Source organism: Drosophila guanche, unplaced genomic scaffold (genome assembly GCF_900245975.1).
Source record: "Drosophila guanche unplaced genomic scaffold, DGUA_6, whole genome shotgun sequence".
Taxonomy (NCBI): Eukaryota; Metazoa; Arthropoda; class Insecta; order Diptera; family Drosophilidae; genus Drosophila; species Drosophila guanche.
Window position 1 is genome coordinate 2,138,764 of NW_022995746.1, and position 20,974 is coordinate 2,159,737.

Consider the following 20,974-nt stretch of genomic DNA (forward strand, 5'->3'; position numbering starts at 1 on the left):
CAAATGCTTATCACACAAAAGCTTTAACGGTTAAGAATCTCTGCGTCTCTCTAGGCGATCTGCTCTTAGCTCTCTTTTAAATTCGCTCTGTTCTAAATTCGCCCTGTTCTAAATTCGCTCTCTTCTCAATTCGCTCTCGGTCGTTCTTGCTTTGCGTTCTGCTGGCTTGGTTGGAAATCCCGTTGAAGCGAACTCGCGCTTGCTCGCGTTTGTTGTGTCTGGGGATCGCAGTCGGCAATTTACATTTATTTGTATTCATTCCAAATTAGAAATCCTCAGATAGCTCTCCCAATTTGCGCGGGGTAACTCCTAGTCGTTATTTTCTTTAAACTAAAAACATTCCTTTCATGGTTTCATTTTGTTCTCTCTTTGTTGTTTTTTTGGCACACTTGTGCGATAAAAAGACCAAGAGTGGGAGTGAGAGAGCTAGTGTATGTGTGTGGTCGTGCCTGAGTGCCTCTCTGTGTGTGTCTGTGTTTGTCTTTTGGGGCCTTTTGCTGATGACTGTGCTGCGATTAAAGTTTATTTTTTGCTGCTTTAATTGAATAATAAATTAGGCGAATGGCACCCAAGCTCATGCGAAAATAATCAAACAACAAAAATGCAAGAAAATGGAACACCAAAAGTTGGTCATACCCTACGATTTTAACGGCACACGGCAGCGGATCCTTAAACAAGACATTTTTCGTGTACCAATTTAAGATGTTGCAAGCGAACACTCTCGGTGGGTCTGTAAGTGGTACGCGGAGATACAGAATTGAAAGGAAAGAAACTGAAAAGAGGAGGAACGTAAGCTTGTTGAGCTCGTGTAAGCGAACACCTTTGCTAGTTCAATAAATATATAAACCATGGATGCAGTTCCTGTCAGCGACAATCCACTCTGGGCAAGTGGCGTTTACTCCGTTGAAGTTTTCGATAAGTTGTAGAAAGTTTTCTGCTCTTTAAGGGAGCGCAAAGGCTGGGAATCCGTTGAATTTCCTTAAGATTGACCAACATTTCGCATCTAATAAAGTCCAGCTGCCTGTTGTCTCTTTGTATCGCAATTTCGTAAAAGTTTTTGGGCTACTTGAGTATTTTTTCATGTATTATTTCCTTGATATATTGATAATGGAACATGACAGACAGCTCTCGGGTAAAACTTTGAGGCCCTGTCCAGCACTGGACAGTTATCCAATAGTTTTCCTACAGCTCTCCAGCACTCCAACTGGTAGTTTAAGCTGTAACTTTTCTAATTTCTATGATTTCCATTAAAATGTCTCCTCCCCGCCATGCACTTCCGCTCCGCTTTTGTTCTCTCTCTCTCTCTCTTGCAGCTTCATAATAAATGTATAATGCGTCCATTATTTTATTATTCTGCTTTAACATTGTGTGCAATTCCTTCAACAACTAAAAGAGCAGCAAAAGGGATGTATAATCAGGAGTTGGAGGAGTTTCAGGAGCTGCTTGCCGAGCAGCAGGCCTCAAAGAGCAATGAGGAATAATAAACAAATCAGGGAAAAGTTTTGCATGTTTATTTTGCCGTGCTTCGAGGCGGAACAGGGAAAAGTAAGAGCACGAAGAAAAACCATAAGAAGCAGCAGGAGAAGCCATCGAGGCAATGATAATTACAAAAACAGTCAACGAATGCACTTGATTCAATCAAAGTTTAACGAGAAATTTACGTCACCAAAGCAAATGCATGGGGAGCACAATTTGCAGTTATGTTGATCGATGTGGCAGCGGGACTGCCTTCTGCCACTGCTGCTGCTGCTGCTGCTGCTGCTGCTGCTGCGGCAGGCCTCCTTGCTTATGGCTGCACATTTGCCAGATACGAGATAGCTGACAGATACAAAATGCATAAGCTGCTCACAGTTTAATCGGTTTATGTGACAGCCAAGGGACAGGCACAGGCCAGAGGAGGCAGCGGGGAGGCGACTTGTGCCATGGACTAGGAGTCACACAACGGACACGCTACTAAATCATAAAGGATTTGCAAGTTACGTCCCATGACCAGAGAGAGCTGTACATGAAAGGAAAATCTAGAAACTAAAAATAAAACGCTTCCCCCAAGCCCTGCGGCATCAAGTCAAGCGGCTGTCAATGCGTTTTGGGATGTGCTTAAGATAAGATGCAGTCCGGCCAGCAGCCACTGGCACTGTCAAAGTTTGCTGGGATTAAAGCCAAAAGCGGAGTGGAGAAACCCATTGAGAAAACGCACCAAAGGACAATTAAGCAAAGGGTCTGTGGGGATGCCAGGAAAGCATCAGGCCTTGTGTGTGTGCGGTTTGTGCGGCTTGGCTAAGAAGTTTTCGGTTTATAAATGATACAAGCTACAGCAAATTATTCAACCTAATTGGGTTTAAAGAGCGGGCAGCGGGGCTTCCTCTTGACTTTAAGCAGCATCAGATGGTAAAGATGAGATTTCAGCATTAATTATGAGTAAAATTAATTGGGCAAAGTGCCGGCTTCAATTGCAAATAATGAATAATATTCTCTCTATAAGTAAGGTATCGATTTCTGCTCCTTAATGTGCCAATAAGTGAACGGAATAAACAGACTTATCTTCCAGTCGATCTTCCAGTCCTTTCAACAAAAAAGAAACCCTCCACGGCATAACGAACACAAAGCAAAGTTCTGCGCTCAACTTCATTAACATTTCTCCGAACAGTCTCGCAAAGTCCTTCCAAATGAGATGAAAGTCTTATTCAATGTCTCGTGAATTCTTCCTGAAAATATGCAAATTATCCACACTTTATACTGATGTCTCATCTAATTAGACTTTGCACGGCAAAAGTTTTACGGCAGCGCAAAGCGGCCAGCAAATTGCCGCAAATTGGAAGACATTGTCGAAAGGCCAGGCAGCAGCAGCTTTGACAACTTTGAGGGACTCAGCTCTGAACTCCCTCTTGGGAGCGGCATAACCTGGCATATGGATATGCCTTTCGTGTGTCTATCTAATCAATAAATAATTGCCATCTGAAATATCAATTTCATTGCGAATCGTACGCAATCCATAGACAAATCCAAGCTAAGCCAATTGTAAACAAAAACCGAAAGACCGAAATGCGAAAAAGGTTTTCAGTAAACAACAAAACAAAAAACGAAATGAAATGAAATACTTTCGGTTGACATATACGAATCTTCGTGATGGAATCCCATTGTTTGTAGCAGGAGTCGTCGTTGTCCTTGTCGTCGTGGTCCCCCCTTTTCGTTGCGAAATGAACTTGTTATTTAAGACTGTGTGTGTGTGTGTGTGTGTGTGTGTGTGTGTGTGTGTGTTGTGTGTGTGGGGAAGAGCGAAAATAATGCATTTGTGTGTGGGGGAGGGAGTCGACACAACTTCAGCACAAATTTAATATTGTAAATGGAAGTCCCAAACGGGACAAGCACCAGGGGCATGCCACGAGCACTGTGTCAGCGCGAGTGCGTGGCCCAGGAGAGTGGAAAACTTCGTGTAAAGTGTCCTGGCACTTAACCGTACAATTGATTTTTGACAAATACGTTGCTGATGTTGCCGCTGCTCACCTTTCCTTGTTTCGTTGTTGCTGTTGTTGCCACAGCTGACGGCAGAGTGTCAACAATGGCTGGCAAACGCGAAATCAAACTATGCAAATGAAGGCACCGTACCCACTCCCGACCCAACCAATACACAATCAGCTTTAGCGCCCGACCCTTGACCCAGGCGTGACCCAAACGCACCACAGCACAAATAAGTGCGAATGTATTGTACATACAAAGTAGAGCTCAGGACTAAGAGGTATCCCATGGGATTGGTTGCTCATTTCTGTGGAGTTTTATACAACTTAAGCGTAGATTTCTGTCTGTAAAATGTGTAACAAATATTCCTGCTTAGTTTTCAACGCAAAGAATTAAATGAAAACAATTTCTATGGCTCTTAAACTCCCTGCTTCCTCGCTAATACCGTGCACTGTGAACGCCATAACCTTAATCAGGAGCGACTGCGTGCGAGGTGTTTGGCTGTCACTAAATGAAATAAATGTAAATTTCATAAATGAAGTAAAGAGACACACAATTGGCAGATCGCTCTTCGCTGCTCATTGGCCTGGTCGCAGAGCGATGCCATCAATATATCATCAATATTAAAATGCAATTACAATCCACCAGCTGGCAGCGGGGCAATCGCATAAAAAATTAACCGACGAATTGTGCTAAACGATGGCCTCGCCTCGAACCTGCAGATACCTGGATTTTTCAGAGTCATACAACGCAATTCTGTTGGTCTGCTTGTCTCCTGGTTTTGCCACTGTTGTTCTTCTCGATACTGAAACATGTTTCTCTTTGTTTTGCAACTGTTTTTCTCATGATTTTCGACCAATTGTATCCCGCTGTGTGCTCGCCTGAAAGTATGCTACGGTTCGTGCCACGGGAGAGATGCGATGCTCCGACGGATTTTAGTGGCTTTGCTGCTGGCATTGCTGCGGCGCGGACAGAGTTTGCCCAACATTTATTTGTTCGGGGATCAGACTCCATTTTGGTTAGTTATACTAGAGCTGTGGTTAGTCAGCCACAAAACTAAGAGAAACTCGGTTGTTAATTAAATTTTAATATCTGCGAGACTCTACAGCTCACAACACACTTTTCCGACATAAAACTTTAAACATATACGAAAGTGCATATTGTTGGAGAGAGCTTTAACGTGAGGGGTCTTTTGCTTAAAGAAAATTCAATTATCCATGTGTCAGAAACAACTTTTGCCGCAATTTACAAAACCCTCGACGCTTCCACAACTTCAAACTGAAGCTGAAGGGTGAAAATAAATCAACAATATTACAATTTTGCAGCTGCCCGCCTAGCAGAAATATTCGAGGCTGTAGGCAGAAGAAAAAGAGCTTCAATTTTAAATGAAGAGCATCCGAAAACGTGGCATACGAATGCCGAAAAACTAAGTCAACTTTTTGAACAACAAAACTCACATACAACTCCATAGGAAAGGTCAGCTTTGGATGTTCCCCACGAACTATTCTTTTCCCAAAAGTGGTTTTTGCTCCACTCCAATAATGGCCACTCGCAGATAAAGCAAATGCCTCTGATCCTTGAATGTTTATACAAATTTATGGTGAAACTAAAGATTATACAGCACTACACATAAAACTGTTGCACTTTTAAAATGTGTGTCCCCCCAGTGTTAAGGTAAATTTATGGTTGAAACTTAATATCACAGCATCATAGCGAAAACCCCTACGAAACACCATTAATTCAAAGTCTTTACGACTGGCGCAATTTAACTATCTTTTCGGTATTATAAACTAGAGTAAAGCCAAAGCCATGGAGCACGGAAATTTGTGTAACTTTCATGCAGTAAAATCATTTACCAGCACCTACTGCAGCATCCATAATATAATTATTTATATAATTTGTATTATTTCCATTAAAAAGTGTCTGCATTTAGTTCATGAATAAACCAAAATATGCGCTAACCATAAATTTCATTATTTTCGAAAGATAATGCTGCAGGCAACATTTGAAAAGGAAACAAAATACGCTTTGTTCTAGTTACTTTTTCGGGTAAATGAATGGAAAATATACAACTTCAGTAGCTACACAAATTTGTGATCCAAAAATTTGTATAAATTTAAGCAGCATAGCTAGAAAAATGCAAATATATTTATGATTGATTTAAGGAGCAACATACCATAATAAGCGACAGCAAAATTTGTGCAAAGTGGAAGGTATGATCAGTAAAATATGCTAAACCTTTGAAATTAACATAAATTGAAGCATCAGCACTGGAAATTGAACATTTAAATAAACCCAGTATGCCAGCTCTCATGGTTTTGTGTATAAATTTGCCAAATGAACATCAAACACGCTACAGATACAGATACAGACACAAAAACAGCAACAGCAACAGAAACAGAAACAGATGTCAAGTGTCAAATTCCGAAAACGATTCATTAGTTTGGTTCAGCGATACGTTATGGCAATTTTCAGTTTCTGTAACAGTTTCGCATGACCAATCGATAGATAAAGCCTATCCCCTCCCCCCGAAAACCGCAGAGAGGTGAGATACCCCTTAACGAGCCGACCGCAGGTTCCAGTTGCAATTACAATTACCTTTGGCAGGTTCGCCGTTCGACAATTCGCTTCAATATTTGTCAGGGAAAATGGTCATTAATATTGCAGGACGGGTTCAAGTGGTGCAGTGGCAGCGTTAACAGCTCCAGCGGAGAGTGCCAAGAGTTGTGGCTAATAATAAAGAGTTCCAAAAATAAAAGCCACTGCCACCGGGCTCACACTTAATCTAGTTGGGGGACCCCAGAGCCTGCAGTTGAAGCTGCAGATGAAGCTACTTCAGCGCTAGCACTTTGTCGACTCTCTCGCACTCGCACTCGCACTCTCTCCCTCTCGCTCTCTCTCTCTCTCTCTCTCTCCACTCTCTGTGTTTCTCCATCAAATCTTTCCCCAGACCTCTCACTAGAGCTTATGTATAATGCATGGCACCAGTCCGCAGTCCGTAGTCCGTGGTTCGTGGTCCCTGTCCCCTGGTCCATGGACCATGGCTGAGTTGTAAACGAAACCAGGCAACGGGCAACGCAGACTGGTCTTAATCGAAGGAGGAGTACCAGTGCCAGCGACAGTGGAAAACCTGAGCGTCCACGGGGGGCACACAAAAAGTGTCAGCGTCATCGCTGGATGTCGGCCCGGCACACTTGGCTTTTAATATTCAAAATAGGAAAATTGGCAAAACCCAAGCACACACACACACACACACACACACAAGGAAACCAACCTAAAATCGCCGAATGCACAGAAATAACATCATCATACTGGGAGGAAAATGCCGCCGCTGTCAGTCGTTGCTTGGAGCGCCAAGGAATTTATATTTATGTTTCTATTTTGCTACGAGACGCGAGTTTTCTTTGTGAATTTGTTTTTCCTTTATTTATTTTTGCGCTTCTTTTTGGGGGATTTTGGCTGGATTGATGGACAATTGTCGGCCGAAATTGTCCCAAAAATACACAAAAGACTGAGTGTCACACGGAAATTGACGGAGCCACCGAAACGAACGAACCGAATGACGCCGAGCCGCCGACGCTGGTGTGTTCCGGAGGAGAAACGGAGGAGACTTACACGTCGCGCAGTCGAAATTCAACTAAAATGCTTGAAAACTCCGGACAGGCAGAAAGGCAGAGTCAGGGATTGGCATCGGCATCGGCATCAAGCAGGCCGGTGGCAGGCAACAGCCAACGGCCAGCAGACCAGGCCGTGGCAGAGGCAAATACAAGAGACCAGAGACCCAGACCAGACCGGCAACACAGAGTCAGAGTCAGCGTCAGCGTCAGTCAGAGTGGCAGAGACATCCCGTACCACCGTTAACTGGAGAGGTAGAGAGAGAGAGCGAGCGACAGAGACATGAGACTTTCTTTCTTTCCTTTTTGCGGAGCAATGCAAAATAGTCAAATAGCCACAGAGCAGAGAGAGAGAGAGAGAGAGAGAGAGCGAGGCAGAGAGCGAGCTTCATTGAAGAATTTCAATTGTAGGAGAAAGAGACTGATTGGGAGAGAGAGACACAAAGAGAGAGCTTTTTCCAGCGCCACCACCACAAACTCTCACCGCGCAAACGAAAAGAAAAACTGGAAAACTCTGCACACATTTTGTCGGCAAAAGTATAGTAACGCTTTTTTGTTGTTCATGTTTTATAGTTGCTCCCCCACAACATTCCAGCGAGAGAGCCGCGTCAGCAGCAGCAGCAGCAGCAGCCAAGAGTCACAAGATTACAATATAATTGTACCACGAGGCATGCACCCTAGACATGCCACAGACCGAAGGCGCACGCACCGCACCACCACCACCACTATCCTCCTCGAGCATAATTTCCTTTAGTCTTGTAATTGAAATTTCATGGATTATTACATTCCCAGACATTCATTGAAACTCCGAAAAAACTTTTTTTGGGACAAAAACTATTGAAACATTTTTGGAAGCGCAAAGTGGATGACAGCCACCCAGCCACCCAGCCACCCAAGTCTTATCCTACGGCAAACCAACTGTTGATCGAAGTGCCCCGAGGGTGCAACTTTTGGATTGAATGGATGGATGAATTCCCCCATAGCTTAGCATTGGAATTTTGTGGTGTGCTCTAAGTATGGGTATGGGTGGGCTTTGAAAGGGCTGTAGCTCTGGCTCTAGCTCTGGCTCTGGTTAATGAAGCGCTTTATTGGCCCACAGCCAACGGCCGAAAGAGGTGAATGGAGTCTCTCGGACTTGGCTCGGACTCACTTCCACTTGGTTGGGTCTCTCCCCACCCATTGATGTGCGCGCTGTGGAAGGTCAGGCCCTCGGGGGGCGAGCGTTTCTTTCGCTTTTTTGTGTGTTGTGTGTTGCCGTCTAGAGAGCTTGGGACCGTTTGAGTTGTTATTGCAATAGCAAATTTTGGTAATGAAATCGAAACAAATACCGAAAGTGGTCATAAAGCGGTTCCCCAAACGCCAGCTGGAGTCGCATATTAAGCAGTACAATCCAGTCCACTGTGGAGGAGGTTTAACAATGTAATACTTTGGAGCGGAGCAAGCAATACTCTCTGGCAGCAGTTGGTGGAAGATTGAGTGGCTTAAACGAATGCTAAAGGTCAGATGGTATCGGTGTCTATTATTGCCAGCCCTTAAACACTTTCCATCTTATCAGCAGACTTTTGGGATGTTTAAATATTCCACTTAAAGTTTGAAACAAAATGTAGACAGAGGGGAGAAGTTATGAATAAAGTTTTCTAACATGAAAGTACTCGAAAGTTTTTAAGAACAATGCTTGCTTACGCAGCAAAATATTATCCATTAATCTAGACTCTCGAGTATATCCTAATCATAGTTCGTCACTTGCGCTGCCCACTGTAATCCCCCTTTGCCATTTACATATCTACATACATATGCACTTACTCCCGCACGGCATCAGCTTTTGCAGCCGCTATCTCGCGTCTTGATCTCGCACCTTTCTTGCTCTCCTTCACTTTCGCAATCACACTCTCGATCTGTCGCTCTCCCGCTTGCATTAGGGCACGGGCCATGCAGTCCACCCGCACTTTACGGTTATCTTCACCTAGCACTTATCTTCTCATCTTTTGCACACAGTCTTGAACCCACCCCCGCGTCATCACTCAACTTCGTCTTGATTCGATCTCATCTTGCTCCTTACACTGCACTACAATAAACTTCGCACACCTTCTATTCATTTTGGTGTTCAATAGATTTCTTTATTGCAATTTCTTGTATTTTCTGAAATTCATTCATATATGTATAGTGTATATATATATATATGCTCAATTATATATATATAAATGTATATATAATTAATTTAATTTGTTTGTTCATGAATTATTGAGAGAACAATTTTGTTTGTTGTTTGTTTAGTTCAAATAGTATACAATTTTGCTTAACTATACAGTAATTAAAAAACAGTTTTTCAAACTCAAACGCGATAGAGAACGGTAAATCAAAAGAACCAAAACCAAAATAATGTAAACAATGTTTGTTTTGTTTCATTCAAATACATAGCTTGCAATATATTTAATTTAAAGTTATTTATTATTATTATTAATGCTCTTCATTGTAAAAACTTAACAAATGTTTTTTCGTTTATTTGTTGCCCTTTTTCGATCTTTATATTTGTTTCTTTTCCATTTGTGCAAAGCGCGTTTTCCGTTTTTCATTTGGGGGTTTTCTTGTTATTAGTTTTTCTTCGTTCTTATGGTTAATGCGTAGATGTAGATGAAGGCGTAATCTCTCGCCGAGAGACACTATATTCAAAATGTACAAGAGAATTAGCGAATGAAAAGAGTACTTGTAAAATCAAAGAAAAAAACCTGGGGCACAATCTTGAGAAGTATTTTTGTATAGCAATTTGTAAAGTGGGGAAAAGCAGGAAATCTTCTGCATACTTTGCTTGCTTGAAGCAAAAAGCAATTATTTGCATTTAAACTCGTAGAAAAATACCCAAAATCCTCTCCCATGTTTGCTGGAAACACCTGGAGTTCTGTTTCCCTCAGAGAATAATTGAAGCGATTTTGCCCCCCAAGTAATCCCGCATGTTAGTCTCTGCTGAGTGAATGATGAGCAAAAAAGTGCCAACTTCTGGAAAATTTCGTTTGTTTTTCTCAACTTTCTCAAGTACTCTGCCAGAAAAAGTTTTGCGTTTTTCGTTTGTTTTGATTGAAGCCAACAATGAAGATGAAGACGAATTTCGCGTACACCTTCGCTCTATATATTTATATAGTTTATTTTCTGGGCGGTGGGGGGTGAAGGTTCAAAAGTTAAAGTTAACACGTGCCTGAGACTTGAATGAAGCATGAGTGTACTTTTGATTGGTTTTTATTAGTTTTTAGGTTTTTCTGTTTAATTAGGCAATGGCGCAAAGCATCGCTAACTGCATGTTAGATGAACTTAAAGCTTTCAAACCACAACTGCCACATGCCACACTTGCGGCAGCAGAGTCTTTACACAACGCATAAGGAACTGGCAAACCGAGTTATAAAGCATCTAAGTTTCGTTTATATACATTCTTCTCACTATTATCTCTATGGCTTGTGTAAAAAATAGTTAAGTTTTAAGCGTTTATTTGGGGAGTAGAACTTATGCTTTGTCGGCTTTGTCTTGGTTTCTTGTCAAGCAATTTGTTTGTTGTATTATCTATATATAGTTTTGGGAGGGGGGTTATGTGTAAGACCCGATATTCATGGGTATAAAGAAGGTTTACAATTAGAAGTGGATATGAGCGAAATAAAGATGATCTATGATTCATCTGAAAAGTGACTAGACGAGAAATAATGATGATCTACGATCATGTATTGCTGCTTAGATTTGTTTTGGTTCTTTTTCAGTAGATTTGAGACCTCGTATGAAGAAACAAAAGTATGATCTAGGATCACTAAATAAATATCTCTCATTTCTTAGACTCTTAGATCCTTTTTTCTGAGTGAGAAACTAAAGATCGTAGTTGTATGAGAACCCAAGCGAATAGCCGATATGTCTTGACTGAAACATTATTTTCTGTTGACAGACTGAAACATGATATGATTTTGTGTCCAAAGATGATTCGTTTTCGATCTCTGAAGACTCTGGGACAGTTAGACAATACGTATGCGAAGGATAGCCTTAGATTTCGATTAGATATTGCTTAGAGATGGTGGATAGAGGATCATTGAGTGGGCCTTTGAGCCTTGGCTGCCTTTTCCCTTTAGAGGAAGGCCTTCTTGCTGGTCTCCAGGTTGATGTTGCCTGCTGTAGCTGTAGCTGTCGTGGTGGTGGTGGATATTCCGCTGTCCTTGCCCACACTTGCGGTGGTGGAGACCGCAATGGTTGGTGGCACAATGGGTGCCACTATGGTGGTTGTAGAGGCTCCAACTCCCGCTGCTGTGGCTGCACCGCCATGGCTGCCGATGGTGCTGGCCAAGGGTGATGGTGTGGCTGTCAACTGGGTGGGGAATCGGGGCTGAAATGATGGCTTGCCCATGGCCAGGGCCGGATTCAAGTCGAGCATTGTGCGCGGACTCATGGCCACGATGCTGGCGCCCAGTGGACCTGCGAAGAGTTGAGCAACTTTTTGTGTTAAGGCCGCAAGCAATGATATGATCATATTTTCAGGTAGGTAGGAAGTAGGTAGGATATAGCCGGAAAAGATAGATAGAGAAACATAGAGAGAGAGAGAGAGAAGAAAGAAGAGAGAGAGAGAGAGAAATAAATATTATTTTCATTGTTTTTTCATCGAAAGCTGAGAGAGTCCAAATTCGTTTGGGGTTTAGTTCTTTTTTAATCGCATTTCAAGAGGGACACAACTTTAGTTTTAGATTACTGGGTGCACTTTTTGGTTACTACATTACAAGAGTGTTGGGGGGTAGTGGTGTTTTTTGGGGGGTTGTGGGGTGGAACACATACACATACACAAGAACACACACAAGAGTACAAGTACAAGTACGGGTAGACATCGACTAAACACTAATCACACATCCTCGAAAAGTTTTCGCAAGATTCGGGTCAAGGAACGTTGCAACACATGCAGCATGCTTTTCAAACACTTAATCTATTGTAAGGTATGGTACATACACATATATCACTATAGCTACTACATATCGCAAAGAGGAATTTCCGTTCAAGTTTTAGCAGTGGAGCAGGAAGAACAAGTTACGGTTCGGAGGGGGAACAAACTTTTGTAGAGAATCAATGCTGTTGTTGGTTGGTTGGGAATGCTGTGTGGGTGGGGGGTGGATAGGTTTTCTCTAGTAGTTTTCTCTACGAGTAGTTTTTGGAAGTTTTTGTTCAACTATTTGACACTTTTGCAAAGGGATTCGATACGGGGTTTCAATAGAGCTTAAGAGAAGGATACAGAGAGAAGGGGAGAGAGAGAGAGAGAGAGCTTTGGCTTTGGAAATTACATACAGAGTTAGTTAGTTTAATTAGTTGTTCTATGGGAGTAGTAGGACTAGTAGGAGTTATTAAATAGGTTTAAACCAACACACCCGCCCAGCAGAGTCCATGGTTTACTTTTGGTTAGCAGATTAGCATGAATGATGAACGAACGAACGAACGAACGAAGGAGATTTCTGTTTTCTTTTTACATAATTTTTTAACTGAGTTTTTCATTTTGATTTCGTTACTTTTTTGTTTGTAGAGTTTCGGTCTTGCTTTGTTTTTATTCTGTGACTTTTTCGGGTTTTTAATAATTTACAAAATAGATTTTCTTTTTTGCTCTAGTCGAAACTGAAGGCCATATCTGAAATACAAGAATTCAAGATAATACAGAGAGTTTTTCGATTGTTTTTATACCTATATCTATATGGGAGTTACTGAAGGGGAATTCGCCTTTGGTTTGGGAATACAAAAAATAATACACGCACACACAGACAGAGAGAGAGAGAGAGAGAGAGAGAGATAAGATACACTTAAAGAAATACATATTTGTAGAGCTGAATATATAATTATAATTATATCGTTTATATTCTATTTTAACCAAGAAACGAACGAGCCAGAACTAAAGAACAACACGTATACGATATTTATATAGAATATACATATATATAATATATATGATAGATAGAGAGAGAGAGAGATAGAAGAGGTAGAAAACACGTAGAAAATTACATATTGTTGATTATAGTAGATATACATATATATACGATTATATAGCAGATTGGTGTTGGTAGTAGATAGTAGCACTAGATAGTAGCAGTAGACGGTAGGCAGACGAGACGTTCTCGATATTCATACGAGTCATCAATATATATCAATATTTATGATTTATGTACGGCATCCAACGTACCACTCGGTTCTCTTTGTTCATCTTTGATTCTGATTCTCTATCCAGTTGTCCTTTGGGGTAGGTTTCTTTATCTGTAGTCTGTCAGTGCGTTATCTCATAGATCAGTTTGCCAAATTCTTATATAGAAAAGTTGTTCATCATCTCTCAATCAAAGTCTCATATGATTATAGGTTTTGGGTTTGGTTTTTGGGTTTTTGTTTGGTTCTTCATCTGGTTTCTGGTTCTGTTGGGTGTTGTTTCTGTTGCTGTGGTTTCTTGTGGTTCTTTGATGTTTGGTGCTCATGTCTGTGGCCTTAGAGCAGCCTGCTCTTTTTGCCATCGCGCGGTTTGCCAATCATTGTTGTATATTCATCTATTTACACAAGATTTGTAGGGGTTTGTAGGGATTTGTAAAGTATATTCAATTAAACAAAAACATTTTGAGCAGAGTTTTCAAAATAGTAAAATTAAGAGTGGACATTCACAGAGAGTCTTTGGGTTTCTTTGGGGGTATCATAAAATATTGTAGAAACTGTATTTATATATAAATTTGGATGTGTTATAAGAGGCTATGTTTCAGAGGAATCCAAGAAAGATCAAAATCCTCTATTATATAGCGACTTACATATGTATTTAAATGTGTGTGTGTTTTTTATAAATATTTTGGGAATGTCTTTTGGGTAAAAGAAAAGTAATGCGAAAGTGGTAATATTCACAAAATGCCTTCAGGGGTAACTGAATATGTGAAATTATGGAGATATGATTTTAAAAGCTTTTTGATATTTTATGAGCGAGCTTAATGGATGAGGCGAAATGGAATATCCACGAAGAAAATTTGTAAAAATGTCATTGAAATCTTATGATTTACTTTACTCTGATTTACAATTTATTTTTAATTTCAATAAAATAATGACAACTTTTAGATGAAGTGGATAAGTTAAAATTTCCACCAAGTCAAGAACTCCTCAACTTGAATTTTTGCGTCAAATAAAAGCAAAGCTCGAATGAATGAATGAATGAATCAACTTGTGAAATGGGTTTGGTGGGGTATAAAAACAAGCTGAGTTTTCATATGGTAATTACATAGAGTACATATATACACGTACACGACGGAATGATATGTTATATGGGGAACATTATAGCAAGCGCCTGAAGCGCTGAAGTCCCAAAAACTTCCTTAGGAATGAGACACTAAGTCTGCTCACTGGATTGGATTATTGATAGGGGTTTTGTGTTTCTTTGGCAGAGTTAATATTACTAGAGTTAATCCCCACGGATCAACTCAGTGTGCAGCTGTGCGAGAGCCTTTAGGACAGATGTTAAGAACTGGTTACTCTTTTATGCTAAGTAGTTTTGTTTTTTGGTTTTTGGCTTGTTTGGCGGTGTCTGGAAGCGCAGCTCAGAATTGTTAGGTGGTATGAGATTTGCTTGCTTGTGGCGGGGAGGGGTTTCGGGGTGGTTGTGGTTAGTGGTTGTTGGGGGTGGTGTTGCCGTTGCAAGGACAAACAAGGACTCACCTGATTTGGGACTGACCAGATCCTTGGTTTTATTGTTCATGCGACGCGGTCCAGTGCCGCCAGAGCCCATGGGTCCCGAATGTGGTCCCGAGCCCGGTGTGCCACAACCACTGACACCGCCAGGGGCCCCTATAAATCAAGTGAAATTATGTATTAGATAGTGGATAGAACAGATATTAGCAAAGACTATATAATGTAAAGAAATTGCATGAGGATCAAATGCATTTGAAGTTTGCGATTGACGCTTTCGGTACCTGCGCGCGTTGCTAGTAATTTAAATTCTCTTTTATGCTAACCTTCGCCTTTGACATGCTACTCGCCTTCGCCAATGCATCGACCAGCGCTAAAGTCTTTGGAGCGGCACAGTGGGGACTCAGCCGAAAATAAGTGGCAAAGGTTAAAAAAACGGGTATGAGCGCTTTGGATTTAATGCGTATACGCATGTCAATGTTAACAATTTTATCAGTGTACTCTAATTTATTGAACTCCCATTCACTTATGGCCCACTGTGCGACAAGCGACTGAAGCTCGAGAGTCGAGACTTCTACCTGCGTTCGGTGTAGGTGAAGGCATTGACGAACTTTCTAGCGAAGCATAGGCAAAAAGAAAAATTGAGACCCTCCGTCTACACGCGGTCACAAAACACCCCCTCATAGAACAGCTTTTTGTTCGCTCATGCATCATCTTGTTATTGCCATAGTCTTTGATATGAGCAAAGCTCTCACCTGGTATTCGCGCCTGTCGCGGCTGTTCCACGGGAAGCACTCGTCTACGCTTCTTTGGCAGTTTCGCGCGCGCCTGCGTATGCGAATAGTACATCGCAAAGTTGCTAACTATAACGGGCACTGGCAGTGCAATGGTTAGTACACCGGCCAGGGCGCACAGGGCGCCCACGAACATGCCGATGTAGGTTTTTGGCGCCATATCGCCATACCCCACGGTGGTCATCGTCACCAGAGCCCACCACAGGCCGAGCGGTATGCTGTTGAAGTCGTTGTGCGGATTCGGTTGTATGCGCTCGGCATAGTACACCAAGCTGGCGAAGATCACAATACCAAGAACGAGGAAGAACACCAGCAGTGTTAATTCCTTCGCCGAGGCACGGAACGTTTGGATGAGGATCTTCAGGCCGGACGAGTGGCGCGTCAGCTTAAACAGACGCATGATGCGTATGATCGAGAAGAACTCCAGTATGTCGGCGTTCTCCAAGTGCGATGCGAATCGCTGAAGCACAAGATCGATATAAAAACTAAGCGTTGCTATATAGTCTATGATGTTAACAGATGACTTGATGAATTCACACTTATTCGGCGATGAGATAAAGCGTACCTAAACGAGAAATTAGAATTATAAGCTGATACATATATCGGGTATATGGTGTATAAATATTTCTTACCAATATCTCAAATGTAAACCAGGCATTGCAAACGCATTCGATATAAAAAAAGGCTATATGCGCATTGGTTTGTGGCTTGTCCAGGACCCAGGCTGTGCTACCATTCGCCGTTCGAACGGTCACCTTGCGCACTATGGGTACCCTCATGTCGGGATGGGTTTTCAGGCAGAATGACAATATCGAAATGCATATAAAAAATACCGAAACAACGCCAATGGTCTGGAAAATATATAAAAATACACATCAGGGAGAATCTTTAAGGCATTTATTAGACTGTACCTTGGCGGCATTGGAACTGTATGGCTCATCGAACAGGGACCAAATGCGCGGCTTCATTTCCTGCCACCAGGATATGGTGCCTTTGTAGTAGTCCTCTTCGAAGCCAAATTTGCGTGCCAATTCCTCTTCGGACGGTTTTTCCGTATCCAGATCTAGACGATCCAATACGGCCAGGGTTTCCTGTGTGTCTCGATGCTGTGGGAAGGATAGAGCAGAGATAAGAAATGGAGAAATGGGTAGGTTGGGTACACTCACCTGTGTATAGGTCATCCAACAGCAGGGCTCTACCTGATTCGAGTCTAGACCCCAGAATTCCAATTCCTCTTCAAACAACGGTCCACACACATCTGTGGGATAATGCAGTTTGCCAGTTCTGAAAGAGGATCATCTTTTAGAAAGGCTTATCGGGATATACGAAGGCTGTACGCTTACCTGTAATAGTTGAGCACTTGTGCGAATACGCCCGGATGCCGATCAAAGAAGTACTCATTCAATATCGGATCATAGTTGGCCAGGGCTTCCGTGAGGCGCGACAGTCGCGTCGCTGGAATCTTCTTCAATGTGGCCTTGTATGTCTCGTGCCGTATACCGCCGACATTCAGCACCACCCGATTCTCCGAGTCCATGTTGATCAGGTTCATGGCTGCTTGCGTATAGTGCATTTTTTTCGGTATATAAGTCATGATTCAAAGTGTTTTTCATTCAATTTCTAAGAGTGTGTGTGATAGTGGCTATTCTTTGGTGTTTTTCGTTGATGTATTTGTGTGTGTGGAGGGTATTCTTGTGGCTGCTCTTTTGGGTTTGTGGGTGTTCGGTGAAGGTTTTGTGGTTTGTGCTCGTTTTGTGGTTTCAAACCTGAATGTCTCCCCCGGTCCTCTCTCCTCTCCACGGTTCTGTTGCAGTTCCGTCCTCACACCCACCACTCGATGGTCCTACCGCTGGGAACCAGCGGCTCAGTCACTCGATCTCCCGCTCTCGATCTACCTCATGTGCACTTGAAAATGTATCAACTGGATGTTAGGAGACCCACACCATGGCAGCCATGCGGCGCTTCAGGGCGTTGAAGTACTCACTGGGTTGGGTAGCGATGGGACGACATGGCGCTGTACAGAGAGAGAGAGAGGGTGAACCAGTGTTACTGTTATTCATGATTCATGAGTGTTTTCTGTACTCATTTTGGGAATTAAATATGTAGTTCAAGGAAAGTCATTCAATATGCTTCGTAAGGATTCAATTTCAAGTGTTTTTGATGTCTTTTCCCAACTTGTTTATTGATTTCTTTTGTAAAAACTTTCCATGAATATTTGTGCTAATTTTGCAATCATTTTCCACACTTTTATTTACATTATTCTGCTTAAAAAACAAGAAGTCATTTCACCCAATTTCTGAACAATTCAATAAATATTAAATAAAAATTCCCAGTACGCGCCAAAGAAAAAACGGGAGCATATTTCACCCATCAATTATCACATGAACGCGCAGCCAAATGTTAGCCATACAAATCATGGATGCTAAATCAATATTTTGTGTATACAAATCATTAAGACATTCATATTTTATATCGTTTCAGGTGGAGTGCCCAACTTTCACACCCAACACATTGGATTTATGGCTGCAATCCAAACATTGTTTATGGTATTCAGGATTGAATAACGAGAGGGATTTATGGGAAAGCCCTTCTACTTGAACACTACATCCGGAACATGATTCAATGAGGGCTTCTGCTGAAACTGATAGGACTGAGAGATGTTTCCCTTCTGACTGTTTTGATTTTTGATTGTATTATCTTAATGAATCAGCTCTATAAAGGGGAACTTTCAAGCACTTATAATTCTTAGAATCATCAGTGATCGATAATCCCGATAATTATACGCTTCATTAATATTAGAGATCCACAAATCGCACAATCTAACATCCATGGAATCATCTAAATGCGTCAATTGCATCGGGATGAATGCGGCATGGATCCGGGGGAAGTTCCATCCATTGATCATTCCACGAATCAGTAGCATTGATAGATGCTTCCAATAATTTACTTGATGATTCAATTGGGATATACACTTGGCTGTCGGGTATTTTTGAGATCAAGGTAATGAGATCAAGGTTTAGTTGTGGCATGATCATAGTTATGTATAACTTTTAGTTCCACTTAAAACATTAGCATTGATATTAATGTTTTCCTGCGCACTTCCCCACCGATGACTCAGTGTGTGCGGGAAATACTCATTCTACGCCGCATAAATATTTAAAATCAACAAATCGAGCTGTAAAACAAGTGCAATACATACATCCATGTCGAAAATTGAGGCTATAATATTATCGCTCCGATTCGATTCGATTCGATTCGATTCGATTGAAATGACCCATTAGCAGCTCGTGAAGCGCAACCCACAAATGTTTCCGATCCCTTTTTTGCTAGATCTTACCCGCTGATCATACTAAATATAGAACTAGTCATCGATAGCGTCATCAGTTTTTTGGATTTAAGTATTCGGAAAGTGGTACCCAAAAAAAATAGAGAAAAAAAAGTGGAAAAATACAACGGACAAAAATAAAGCGTGAAATCGCCTTCGTGATTTGCACAAAAAGCAAATATTTGTTCTTAAACAATATTTAGTTTTGGCGCTGCATTGTTTACACCACTCACACGGTGCCCACCAATACACACACACAGGCCATGGGGCGAAACGCCTACAAGTGAGCAACAGAGTGTCGAGTCCGTGTCCGTGTGTGTATCTGTGTGTGTGTGTGGTGTGGTGCCCCTGTCTATGGCTGTCTTGCTGTCTGCCTGTCCCTGTCTGTCAGTTGGCTGGGAGGCGCTGCTTTGCTGCTATACAGCCACCAGCCTGCTGCCTGCTGCCTGCCTTTCGTTTGTCCATTTCGATGTTTACTTGCAACTGCCGGCTGCTGCCGCCTCCTCCTCCCCAAAAACTCTCGAGTTTCGACCGAGAATCAACGCCATAAAAACCACAATCCAAAAAGAAATCATCATCATCATCATGGAGGCTTTATAAACAAAACAAACACACGCTGAGGGAAGACTTTTCCTACCCATAACACACACACACACGACCATGAGCTCCATGAGGGCTCCTCTGCATTAAATGCCAAATACTTGTAGACACACCACTGCAATGCCCAAAATTAATCTGCCTGCCAAAACTCTCTGTGCTCATATTGATAATCGACCGATTTGATATATGGTTTATCTGTGCTTATTTTTAGCCACGGGCCCTCATTATTTATTCACTTTTAATGAGCATAGAAAACTTCAAAGCTGCTCGAATATCGTAGTATAGCGTAGTAAATTGCCACTGGAGGGAAGCACTCGCGTACAAAGTATTTAAAATGAGGTGTTCCTTTTTTTTTATACCAAATTTCCTTTTCCCAAACATCCTGTGTGTCAGGCACGCAAGTAAAGTAGTTAGAAGGTGGTAGGCTGTTGGGTATCATGCGGGGGAGGTGGTGTAGGTGGTGGCTTAACTGCTCCGCTTTTGGATCGCTTTTTTTTTGGTGGGGTGGTTGTGCGGTTTGTAATGGGGTCTGTGGGTGGCACGGAGTCCACAGTAGGTCAGGAGAGTGTTTTGTAAGTGGCGTGTACTGTAACACTGCTGCTGCTGCTCCTCTGTTTTGTTGTGGCATGAAGTCTCCGTTAACTTTGGCGTGTACATGACATATACACACACACCCTCAAAAATACAGGCGCACACACACACACATACACACAGTTACTCCATGCAAAACGCCTTTACACGTGTGTGTCGCCGAGGCAGGCGCACGCATCGATTTTTCCGTTTTTGGTGTATCACAAACTTCCTTATTGTTTTCCAGCATTGACTTTAAAATTGACACAGACAAAGACACTTGATATACACACACACACACACACACACACACACACACACTATGGCTATACCGTTAGACATACAAAAGGAACGAAAGACCGACCTACCGACCGACTATCACCCATCAAAATCCCCCGCTTCTCGCTCACCTATTCGCTTGGTCCTGGACCTCCTCGCTGCTCTCTGCGGCAAAGCATTACTGCTATAGCTATATTACTTCGTTCCGAAACCAAATCAGGGCTTTGTTCAAAAATGGGAACAACAGCTACACAATTAGGTGAGAGAATTACACTACTACACACTACACTACACCACACACGCTCCCCGCCCGTGTCGCTCCTACTTCGTCGGGCACTGGGGCTTTCTATTGGGGGGTCACTACCGTTTTCCGACACACACCACCAACACTCTGTGTTTCTGTATGCCGATGCCGATGCCGATCACTGCGCGCGCGTTCCGTTCCGTGCCGAGAGCCGTGCCGTCCGATGCGATTTTACTAACTGAAAAGGAAACCGAACAAACCGAAACAACACACTGATGGAATTTTCATGCTCTGTACCCACAGCACACAGAGTAGAGCACACTCTTCTGCTGCTGGAGGGTTGTTGATGTTGTGCTTTCTTTTACATTTCACTCTGGAGCGAATCGGAGCATGCGCCCTCCTGCGCACAATCCTATTGCGAGTTTTCTTTTGCTCTGACATTTCGCACGAA

General features: G+C 42.2%; 1 protein-coding gene across 7 annotated transcripts; it reads right to left on the reverse strand.

Annotated features, from left to right (window-relative positions):
* Positions 1-9,277: 9,277 nt before the first annotated feature.
* Positions 9,278-20,791, reverse strand: LOC117582061 (potassium voltage-gated channel protein Shaw). 7 transcript variants are annotated; one of them, XM_034269613.1, is made up of 9 exons: positions 20,411-20,791; positions 17,490-17,519; positions 16,849-17,410; positions 16,672-16,789; positions 16,417-16,611; positions 16,138-16,356; positions 15,467-16,070; positions 14,742-14,870; positions 9,278-11,528 (listed from the first exon to the last, which is right to left on the reverse strand). In XM_034269613.1, the coding sequence occupies exons 3-9, from the start codon at positions 17,097-17,099 to the stop codon at positions 11,167-11,169; spliced, it is 1,878 nt and encodes a 625-aa protein (XP_034125504.1). In that variant the 5' UTR covers positions 17,100-17,410; positions 17,490-17,519; positions 20,411-20,791; the 3' UTR covers positions 9,278-11,166. The 7 variants fall into 7 exon arrangements, 4 of the variants coding, with proteins under 4 accessions (XP_034125504.1, XP_034125507.1, XP_034125505.1 ...); XM_034269616.1 differs by having other exon boundaries at positions 9,279-11,528; positions 16,849-17,059; positions 17,272-17,519; positions 20,411-20,790; XR_004573699.1 differs by adding an exon at positions 13,246-13,597 and having other exon boundaries at positions 11,389-11,510; positions 16,849-17,519; positions 20,411-20,789.
* Between the last annotated feature and the right edge of the window lie 183 nt (positions 20,792-20,974).

What these genes read in the sequence shown, in the direction of transcription:
- LOC117582061 (XM_034269613.1), bottom strand. Translation starts at nt 17,099, where the DNA reads ATGACTTATATACCGAAAAAAATGCACTATACGCAAGCAGCCATGAAC. An exon ending in GGTTTACATTTGAGATATTG is followed by an intron (nt 16,071 to 16,137) that starts GTAAGAAATATT and finishes TTTCTCGTTTAG; the next exon opens with GTACGCTTTATCTCATCGCC. An exon ending in TCTGGTCAGTCCCAAATCAG is followed by an intron (nt 11,529 to 14,741) that starts GTGAGTCCTTGT and finishes TAACACAAAAAG; the next exon opens with TTGCTCAACTCTTCGCAGGT.